This window comes from Branchiostoma floridae, chromosome 19, assembly GCF_000003815.2.
Source record: "Branchiostoma floridae strain S238N-H82 chromosome 19, Bfl_VNyyK, whole genome shotgun sequence".
In the NCBI taxonomy this organism is placed as follows: domain Eukaryota; kingdom Metazoa; phylum Chordata; class Leptocardii; order Amphioxiformes; family Branchiostomatidae; genus Branchiostoma; species Branchiostoma floridae.
In genome coordinates, this window is record NC_049997.1 from 8,997,774 (window position 1) to 9,008,746 (window position 10,973).

The following is a 10,973-nucleotide window of genomic DNA, read 5'->3' on the forward strand; positions in this document are numbered from 1 at the left end:
AAGGATAGGGTTCAAGCAAGGACACATATATATCTGATATAACCTCCTTGCAATTGGTTCAAGCGAACATCGAAGTGAACTACTACCCGGATGGTATCCAGGCTAGTAGACCCTGAAACTGCAAAACCGGGAGGATGTTTCCACTTTTGTGGGCGTGGCCTGGATCTATCTAACTTTCAGCTAATCAGAGAATCGGTGAAAAACTTTAGGTAAGCAGATTCTATGATTTGCTGGCAGCTGGATGGATCGATAAATGCCACGCCCACAAAAGTGGGAACCTCAGCCCGGTTTAGCGGAAAGTGAGGCTCTGCATAGGAGAATGGTCGAATCGAACGTCCCAGCAAATGTTAAGGTTGTAACTAATCTCCAAGCAGATCTACGGTGGCGTAATATAGTATCAAACCCACCGTAGCCCATTTGACTCCCTTTGCCCAGCTACACTCCTTGGCCAGCTTTGATACTATCTTGATGGCACCGTAGGATCTGCTTGGAGATTAGGTTGTAACGTTCTCTGCCTTCTACGTTTTTGCTGACAAGCAACCCCGAGTCAGAAAACGCTACGAACTTCCCACACTATATATGTTTGGTAATCAGTACAATCATACGTATCTTGATCCTTAAGTTTATGTTTCCTTTTACTTGAGTAGTTAAACGGTCATTTACAGGACCGGAGCTATTATTAGTATTAATGAAGTCAGTAACTTTGTTTTTGTTTTCAACGTAGGTAGTCAGATCATGTTTCTTTCCAGGAAAAGTTTAAGTAAGGCGTTTTCGTAGTTTTGCATCACACAGAAATAGAATTATAGATAAGTTAGAACTTTTTGTTCACTGTTTTGTGTTTCCTATATTCTAGGAAATGAAACGATGTTGGTGTATTTTCCGCTCTTCGGAAAATGAATTAAAAGTGTGCAAGGGTGTGAATTTTGGGTAGAAGCAATTACGTCATTGTTCATCATTTCCAAAATTGTTTGGAAAGTATGGCGCTGGTTTTCAACGTAATGAAATAAAATTCACCGTGTTCATATGTTGTGTGTAGTTGAACATAATAAATAGAATACAGTTTCATGAAGTGATTCATATAGATACTCTGAAAATGTTTTCTTTCTTTGTACTCGGTGCAGTCGTTGCGCCTGTTCAGTAATCATATTAGAAAACATATCAATGGGCATTTTGACTATTCGGATTAGGTAATTGTAGTAAAATCGCTTTTTAGGCTTTTGCAATAATAAGTAATTTACTGCGACTTATATAGCTTGCAATAAAGAGTTTGCAACTACGCATTAATCAATCTTTGTGTAACTATGTCATTGGAAATGTGAGTTGCTAAAATATCCAAAGCATAAAATAGGAATTATCTGCGAGAAGCTCTGTTTCATACAAGGAAATTTGAAAGCATATTAACTCTTTAGAGAGAGGAAATTTGATTTTGGACATCGATATCATAAAATAAGACACTTTTATCATGATGGATGTTAATTACTTTTTTGTATTTCGTCATCGATTGTTAAGGTGTATTACGCATGATCATTTCGTTGCATTGCATTATTACCGTGTTTGTTTTTCAAGAGTTGGTCATGGACTAGAATGTTTCTTGTTTTGGTAGAAATGTTATTAAATGGAATGCATCTTTCCGAAACCTTTTCTTAGTAAGTCATTTTTTTATTTACATCTTGTTTATTCAGAACAAATAACAGAGTGACTCAAGAAATAACATGATATATTGGAATTCAGCAAACCTCTGTCGATTGGGTTCCAACGGTATCGCATATATGTACTAGCAACACATTAAAAAGTCACCCATTTTTTATGTTTACCTGGTCTTGTTATGCATGTCAACAACAGTATCTGAATAATAAATATAAGTGAAAAAAAAGCTGGCCGTATATATGAGAATTAGTACGACTTTTACGCAACTAGATAGGGGGTGTAGAGTAGTGACCAACCGGAACCCTTAGTTGGTCACAATGACAAGCACTATCATATTCATATTCTCATGCAGTAACTTCAGGCAATAACGAAAAAGCCCTGGAAATTTGCTCAACTCAACCCCAGTGATCCAACCCAAACATATTACAACTATTTGTTTTGTAGTTAATGTTTAACCCAGTGTCGACCCTTGCACGCACAGTGGCTCGCGTAAGATCAAGTGTCCAAACTCAACGCCCCTCATACAGGTAAATTATTGGATAGAACACACCATGGATGATCCGGCCTTTCCCAGCACAGTTGACACACAAACAGGCGGGCAGTCTTCAACACTGACATCAACAGCGCGGGTCGGAGTTAGCCTAAACATCGACTACATCAAGAGTATACCTGGGATATTGAAAGTAGTGGAACTGGTATGTACACGTATGTTTGTACACATTTAGCTCTAGACTAAGCGTCCATCTTACGAACTTATACGTAAATCATACGAACCTGGCTTTGGCTGATCTCTGCCTAGTTGAAGAGAGCTATTTTGTTCCGTTTCGGCATACCACAGTGTAGTAGAACCAAATGACACACCACTGCTTGTGTTAGATCATGGTAGGGTCAAAGTCAATATTCTGGAAAGCACACGTTGCCCCGCCAATATCCAAGCTCTGTGTGCTCAGCCGCCTTTACTTTGTTTCTACCTACGACTCATGCTACACGCTCATTGCAAAACACATTAGAACATATCAAAGACAGTTGTCTGGTAGGAATATTTTTGTGTGTTCTTTAACCAGGGTGACCCATTTATATTGCCATGTTTGACTGTTTGTCAGTTATGCCCTGGAGAACGTATATAACATATATAGACATGTATACATGTATACACTATACTAGTATATAAAAACTATGCATAGTTAGTTATATATCAGATTAGGCTATTATCAATATTCATAGTGCGTAGTCCAGTTCGATGGCGTGTTGGGTAGTTATAAAACCATACCATATGAAATATAATTCAGATATGTTGGTAGTTCTTGGTTGATTGACTTACAAGCTGTTTGCAACAAACCTTCATTTATTCTATTTGCCGTTTTTTTTCTCCAAATTATAGACTCGAGAACGAATATCAATCATAAACAACATCAGACGCATATGATAGACCGGTAAAAATTCTAACTGCACGTGAGATGTAAAGGCTACCATGTAGATAAGATATGACATCGCTCTTTCGATCTACAGATTACAAATATTCAAATGTAATACATTTGAGGTACATCCTGAAAATTGAATGTGTCCTCTTTCTGTCAGCTGTTCGGCCTGATCGTTTGGGCATGCGTGGCCTCCTATGTTTATGCTGGAGGACAGCACTGGGTGATGTTTGTGGCGGTGACGTCATGGTTGTTTACGCTGCTGCTCTTCATCTTCTGTCTGCTGTCCCTCCGTGATACCATGCCTGTAGTATCCGGATTCAACTGGAATCTCATAGTAAGTGACAATTTCTTTTTGTTTGTTTTCATTTGTTGCTTGTTTCACATTGCAATTTCTGTAAGATTTCCTTTATTCCTTTATTTAGATACACTTTAGCCCTATATAGGGCTAGTCTACCAGAGTTCGAATGAAACAATGAAACGTACATATACAAACCCAAATGTATACACAAACATACATGTATATATACAAACAAATCAAAAGAAACATGCACAATCATAAAAAAAACTAGTTTCACAAAGCCTTGAACAGCCCTCACAAACAAACATCACAGGCAGCTGAATGCAGAGTGGAAGAGGCAGTTGATGAGGAGCGGTTCCATGAGTTGTGAACTCCTACATGTACTCAACTGAAAGAAGTCTAGTACTCTACTCTACTCATGATACGTAATTCAGCCTTTTGGCTGCCATGTCTCTTCATTTTCAATAAACCAATAAAGTCGTGTCCACAAGATCGGTTACATGACAGGATTTGAACCCAGGACCTTCGGCTTCTGGGCCAAACACCCTTCAGTTACATCACACCATGTGGGACATAAGGCTGTGATAAGTTTCCTCCACTGGGGTCTGTTCTGTGCTAGGGGCTGGGCAGCATCCCTAGGGGATCCCAATGGCCGCTAGATCTTTAGCCACAGTGCACAGTGCGTCTCTATGTAGTTTTAGGACGTCCCCGTTTCTTCTTCCCCTCAGGGGCTCAATGTAGAGCAACTTTGGGGATACGGTCATCCAGCATCCGTTAAACATGGCCCAGCCATTTTAGTTCCGTCACATGACATCACGTAATCAATAGACAAGATCTAAAGGAGTGAAACCATTTTGATATTTGACGTTCTGTCTCTCCGTTAGGAAATGGTGTACGCTGCTGTTGTGACGTTCTGTTACTTCATAGCGGCCTGTGTTCAGGCTGGTACTACGGGAGTCGGCGGGAACACTTTCATGGCCAGAGGACACTACTCTACTTACGCAGCAGCGGCGGTAGGTGTTATACATGTATAACGGCCTAGCCTTGTTAAATCTCGCTCATAGCAGCCCGCCTAACATCCGCCGACCTCCTGCGGGAGTGGCCAGTTACAGCCACGGACAGCAGAGTTCGTGTTACACAGACTAATAATGGCCCAAACCAATATATTAACGGCATTCAACAATGTTCAGGAGAGCTGTTTGGGATATGTAATGGCGTTCAACACAGGACGTGCACATAGAGTCTGAAAAGCGAAGAAACATATGTACTGGACGAGGAAAATTAAAACCAAAATGGAACTGTTTGCCTGAAAACTTAAAAGACTTCGAAGCTATGCATACATCTTCCTTTCATCTTTGAGTAAACGGCGCGGGGGTATTTCTTTTCACTGGCAATCATAATGTTGAACTGATGATACACTAGTACAGATCGAGCAAATTTATTTTCTTTTTACTTAACGAATGCTTTAAGTGTATTTGTGTCTGTACATTCTTTAGGCTTTCGCCTTCCTGGTGACCATTGCGTACGGTGTGGACCTTTTCTTCGCGTTCCAGTCGTGGCGCGGTGCCGGAGGACAGCTGCCGTCCTTCACATCATCATCACCATCCTCCCAACCTACTGCACCCACCAAGGCAGAGGAGGCACAAGGGTAGAGCACGGGCTTCGTCTGCCCTCCTCCCCATTTAGAAATCAATCAACTTCATATACTTTGTATGACTGGGAACAAACATTTAAATACATGTAGTACATTTTGACCTGTTTCTAATGATAACCTTTATTAAAATGATTAAAATGGACACTACAAATGTGATGCTTTTAGTCTAATTTTCTAGGGTAAAAGCTGTTTGTATGTAGCCATGCCTCAATTGTATCAAGGAAATGGAAGTACAGGGACGTCATGAGGAAAACAAATAACAGATGAAAGGTTTGCTAGCGAAGTAAAACTTGAATGAATATGAGTACTATGCATGGCTGGTTTATGTCTTGTTTTGTATAGAAGCCAAAGCAATTGTACCTGACATCGAAAGAAAGTATTGAAGTGTGGAAATAAATCCGCAGAAATCTCTATTTTTGGGACTTTTTTTAATCTGGAGAAGGTTGTAAATATAACTACGAATTAACTAATGATTAATGCATATCTAAATGAACACATGAAAATGCACCTGTCCTTGGAGCTGAACACCACCCACACACATGTAAACGTATGTGTTCCTGAACATTTTCCACGCATATGTTAAAACAGCTGTCCTTGGTGCTGAACACCATCCACACATAGGTTAACACACTTGTCCCTGGATACCATCCACACACAGGTAAACACACATGTCCTTGGTGCTGAACACCATCCACGCAATGGTGAAAATAACCGTCCTTTATACTGAAAATCCTCCACACGTAGAAACTCTTTATAAAGCCAACATTTAATAGCCAAAGAATTTAATAGCAATAGAAAGTCACATGGTGCGTGATCAACCTAGGACTTTCAAAGAGCATATACAAACAAACTCAGAGAGGTGACTGTGGCCTATCTTCACTTAATGTTTCTATGGACTTCACTCATATAAGGCATTTGCTGCGCAAGGATTGCCATCGTACACGATGTTGCATATATAAGTGTGTAAAATCCTGGTTACTGTCGCATTTATATACAGTAACCAAGTAACCAAAATCCTTGGGATGTTACGCGCATGATGAAGAGCATCAGGTGGGACTAAAAGGTCATCCATTAGGGCAAAGGTCACACAGTCTGTTTCCGTTTCCGGATATCCCACAGGGAGATCCAAACACGTGCATGTGCTAAGCTTTAATGCAGAGTATTTTCAGCTCAAAGTTGAAAATATGTGCATGATGAGACTCTAAACCGGCATCGAGGGCAGGTGAGGTTGTATGTCAAGCTTTCGTCCCATTTGAAATCGATTCCATGGTACACTTTACTGAGAATAATCGCAACGCAAATCGTTTTAAAATATAACGTTATAAGTTTTGTAGCGTTAGCAGAGAGTACCAGAGAGCGTATCTAGTAGTCCAAGTTTCAGTAGTTCCTAGCAAGGAGCTTTTATCAGTCCTTGTTCCTAGGCTTTGTACAAAAACATCTAACATGGAACTAAAAGAAATTTCGTTTGACTTTCCCCACAGTGCACAGACTAACTCAGCAGTAGAGTCTGTGGACGAGGACTGATCTCAACTCGTCAACTTCACTTGGAGCTCGAGCGAGCGTGGTGTCACTTCTCAGTCGTCAAACTGAACTTCATCACTTTTCATAAATTACATGTACTATGCAATAGTATGTTCATTATTTGAGGCCTACAACGTTTCATGCCAAACTTGGGATAACGTAGTAGGTCTTTCACATATGATATTAGTACTAGTAGACCAAACAAAGTCATGGCAGCCACACTAGAATCTGCTGAATCTGCAGAGGGCACAGGTCATCACCATGGTAACCAAAGACAGAGGGAGCATCAGAGGCTGACCATTGGTGGAAAAGGATCGGCAGCAGGACAATTTAAGCATCCGTTTGGTGTAGCAGTGTCAGATGATGGGGAGATCTTTGTTGCAGACTGTGGGAACAAAAGAATCCAGGTCTTCACCCTGCAGGGATCATTTGTCCGCCAGTTCCCAACAGCTGTGCCAGGGAAAGGGAGGATGTTCGTCAGCGATGTCGCGTTGGATGCAGTAGGAAACCTTTGGGTTATGCAGTGGGCAAAGTATAGCAAAGACTTTGAACATGTTGTGCAGTACAGCCCACAGGGTAGGATGCTGAGAAAGATTGATCTGAAGAGGACATACATTCACAGAGGAGTTGCTGTGAACACCTTGACGAACCACATCCTTATAACGCAGATCACAAGGGATGAGAACAATGACACATATGGGGAACTGCTGGTTTACCGGCCAGACGGGACTTTTGTGCGGACATTAGGTGTTGAAGAGGAGATGGTTTCCCCATGGTCCATCGCTGTGACTGAGGATGGAAACATTTACGTGTCTGACAATAACAAAAGTTACATTTATGTGTACAACAAAGACGGACAGTTTCTGTTTAAGTTCGGCGGCAATGGGAGTGGTGAAGGTCAGCTGAAGTATCCCCGTGGCATCTGTGCAGACAAGGCAGGAAACATTGTCGTGGCTGATGCCAGTAACAGCCGTGTGGAGATGTTTGACAAGAATGGCGGGTTCCTGAAACACATCACAACAGATATAGAGACACCATGGATCCCAGCCATGACAATGCAAGGACAGCTTGTGGTCACTGATGATGTCAAGAACACAGTAGAAATATTTCACTAGACTTCTAAACCCGAGTCAGGAAATGATTTGCATTGTTGATTTATGAAATGTTAATTTTTACATCTTTGCCAATGCCACATCACTATGTGTACATTAAACTCCTAAAGCTTAGAGTGAGGAAATGTTATTTACATTAGTTATTCTAAAACTAGATGTAGACCGTAGACAAACATTGTAATAATTATGTTAACTTTTTTGATACATCACATGCATGTACTGTACACTATGAAAAAGTTACCTTTGTTGTCAGCCTTATTACCTATAATCTAACGCTAGCTGTAGACTGTTGATTAACAAACATTATAATATGTTAAATTTCTTGATATGTCACATGCATGTACTATACAGTATACACTTAGAAAACTTGCCTTTGTTGTCAGCCTCATTACATATTAATTATTATGTACAACATGCCTAGGGCAAAGTCATCCAGCAGATATAACGTTATACATTAGGTTGGTTCCGATTCTGTCAAACCAGTCAGTATTCTGTGGTCATAGCCCTTAAACTTTTGTACAGTGGCATAAGATAGTATCATTAAGTGACACTCTTTGGTAGGCCACACTCCTTGATCAGCTTTATGATACTAAACAGTAAACATCAACTGTATGATCTGCTTGGAGATTACCCTTTACCAACAGATCTAGAATCCAGTCTTAGAAAGATGAAAGGAAAAGTTCAAAATTTTTCCCACCAACCTCTGCTTGGAGAGTAGCTTTAGTCAATTTTTCTTACATCTTAATTTTGTTTGACGCATTGATTCTCGCCAAAGTGGTAGAATTGAATGTCACACACAAGGTACACTTCTATGTTGTATCATCTGGGAGTTTTTGTTGTAAAGGCCGTTATAAAGTTTCAATATCGGCACAGAAATTTGAGAAAACAAACTGTAACGTTATGTTTTAGCACAGCAAAACTTTGACGTCCTTTTAGCCAGAATGCCATAAATTTTGTATGAGGAACACTTTGACACGGCATGGGATTTTTTATTTTTTTTTGCAGTGCCAGTGGCGAACTACTGTTTGGCAAATTCCCAAAAGTGTATTATGAGCCACCGAAAGCCTGCTATGGAGGCTAATTCCCACGGGGCTTGGAGGCGTGGCTGTCAAAAATCAATGAATCTGAACTGGGATGGAATATTCCATTCAAAGTATGTCAATCGGAAATGAATTCACACGTAACAGCTTACTTCTGATGATAATTAGAAAGACTGTCAATTACATAGACTGTCAATATTTTTGTATCAATGCTATTAGAAAGATAATTATCACTGATTAAAAAAAAAGACGAACAATTATTGTATAGGAATTTTAAAATTTCGTCTCCTCCGGATTATTGTTGGGATGGTCCAAAATGGCCGCCACGCTAGCAAAAGTACCGGCATGTGTCCTGAGATCGGGATTTTTAACATCTCTGAAGAACAATTACTGGTCAAGATGGACAGGCACAAGGGCACAAAACATGGCAACCTTGCCCTTTCTGTGCTCCATGTTTCGGGGAAAGGCGTCAACATCCCAGCGACTTGTAGATCGTCTTGTTCGAGACCCGACAGTCGTCCAGGGTAAGTGCCAAGTCCCCGTTGACCCCGTAAACAAAAAACGTGACAGCTACCAATCTTTTCCTCCCCACGTTGATTTACGACTACCTGCCACTGTAGACAGTTGCTAGTTAATCATTACATACAAGAAGTTGGCGCGGATTTTTGAATAGAGCACGAGGAAGTGGAAGGACTCCAATGTTTGGCCATTGTCTAGACTATCTTGATCTATCTTGGACGCAAAAAGATTACCCTCCTTGCCCTAGGGTATTCAAAATAAGTGGCCGCTTGTAAGGAGATACGATCAGTAACGGGATACGGTTTCTATTGTATGTATAAGGCTCCGTAATAATAACAACGAGGAGCTTTAGCTTAGTAATTTAAAATATTACTTTACTCCTAAGGGGAAAATGCATTAGTATCTGTATGTGTGTGTTTGTGTGAATTCCATCTACAAAATGTAACGTTATATAGAGTACAACATTATGTTGCACAAATTGCACATATTACAGCACCGCTTTACGTCTCCCACACTTCTACGGATCTAACTCCTTATACAGGTCGTGCCCAATCAGCCTCAGACAGCCAAAGATTAGGTAACACATGCCAGCCATACATGTACATACCACATAATATATACCACTGACAATACACCCATTTTTGTAAACCTGGAATCCAGTCTATATTTGTGGCTTGACCTAAATTGGCAACCACGAACTTCATCCTTGAAGAAAGATGACATTTAGAGAAAGGTGACATTGCAGAGCAATTCTGACACAATCAATAATGTAACAAGGGAAAAACACAACCAGTCTTCACTAAAACTTAAAACATGATCACACATTGGCCCTACGAAATTCACTGTCCTTTTTGTCGTGCCAATAAAGCTTCTATTCTTTTTTTAGCTGACTAGGTCAGTGCAAACCTTGTTATGGAAGAATGATATCCTCATAATCCTGATAGGAATGTTTCGGAAAAATTGAATCCTCAGAATAATTTGATTTGAATGATTGGAGTCAGATATAGGTCTTGTGTCCAACCTTGTCTGTCTGAATCTATACTGGTCTCCTTGCAATCATTTCTATCTTTAATATTACTCCAGTCTGCTCGTCTGATTACATTGCCACAGAGGTTGATTGGGAATATTGTAATCTTTGTCTCATTTGCCCTGTTGTCTGTAACAGTGACGTTCAATGTAAGAAGCGTAGAAACAGTCTCCTGGCTTCCGGGATTTGAACCCGTGCCAGCTCACAAACCCAACACTAGGCTAGCCACTATGCCAAAAGGGTATGAGACTAACTTAATTTTGCTAAGCTATTGTAAGAAGAAGGTCACAGTCTTCCCAGTCAACCTCTGCTTGGAGACTATCTTTGAAGTTTGATCACTCCCCACTGCAGAGTAGTCTGGTACCATAGATGTCTTAAAAAAGTTCACCAATGTTGAATATTTCTCAGAAACAGCACAGTGGGATCATCTGAAATTCTGAATGATTAGACTTAGAGACTTGGTTGCTTGATTGATTGATTGATGGACTGGCTGGCTGGCTGGCTGGCTGATTGATTGAGTGATTGATTGATTGATTGACTGACTAGTTGGCTAGTTTGTTGATGGGAATCTAATGAATGATTAATTCATTGGTTATATATTGGTGGTTAGATTGAATATTGATTGAATGATCATTGATTGGTTGATGATTGATTGATTGACATATAGGAAACTGGAAGATTGACGCCCGTCAACAATCTAACTATGCGTTCCGAGGTGCTACCCACAATGCCTT

The 10,973-nt window shown here is 40.3% G+C and overlaps 2 protein-coding genes across 3 annotated transcripts; both read left to right on the forward strand.

Annotated features, from left to right (window-relative positions):
- Nucleotides 1–2,123: 2,123 nt before the first annotated feature.
- On the forward strand, nucleotides 2,124–5,405 carry LOC118406436 (plasmolipin-like). The gene is made up of 4 exons (XM_035806490.1): nucleotides 2,124–2,342; nucleotides 3,226–3,402; nucleotides 4,251–4,379; nucleotides 4,863–5,405. Exons 1-4 carry the CDS (start codon nucleotides 2,199–2,201, stop codon nucleotides 5,016–5,018), a joined length of 606 nt encoding a protein of 201 aa, XP_035662383.1. The 5' UTR covers nucleotides 2,124–2,198; the 3' UTR covers nucleotides 5,019–5,405.
- Nucleotides 5,406–6,082: 677 nt separating this feature from the next.
- On the forward strand, nucleotides 6,083–8,030 carry LOC118406432 (tripartite motif-containing protein 3-like). Of its 2 annotated transcripts, none has more exons than XM_035806485.1 (2): nucleotides 6,083–6,242; nucleotides 6,502–8,030. In XM_035806485.1, the coding sequence occupies exon 2, from the start codon at nucleotides 6,751–6,753 to the stop codon at nucleotides 7,654–7,656; it is 906 nt and encodes a 301-aa protein (XP_035662378.1). In that variant the 5' UTR covers nucleotides 6,083–6,242; nucleotides 6,502–6,750; the 3' UTR covers nucleotides 7,657–8,030. The 2 variants fall into 2 exon arrangements, with proteins under 2 accessions (XP_035662378.1, XP_035662379.1); XM_035806486.1 differs by having other exon boundaries at nucleotides 6,111–6,250.
- Nucleotides 8,031–10,973: the final 2,943 nt, after the last annotated feature.

What these genes read in the sequence shown, in the direction of transcription:
- LOC118406436 (XM_035806490.1), top strand. Translation starts at nt 2,199, where the DNA reads ATGGATGATCCGGCCTTTCCCAGCACAGTTGACACACAAACAGGCGGG. An exon ending in GATTCAACTGGAATCTCATA is followed by an intron (nt 3,403 to 4,250) that starts GTAAGTGACAAT and finishes TCTCTCCGTTAG; the next exon opens with GAAATGGTGTACGCTGCTGT. An exon ending in CTACTTACGCAGCAGCGGCG is followed by an intron (nt 4,380 to 4,862) that starts GTAGGTGTTATA and finishes TACATTCTTTAG; the next exon opens with GCTTTCGCCTTCCTGGTGAC.
- LOC118406432 (XM_035806485.1), top strand. Translation starts at nt 6,751, where the DNA reads ATGGCAGCCACACTAGAATCTGCTGAATCTGCAGAGGGCACAGGTCAT.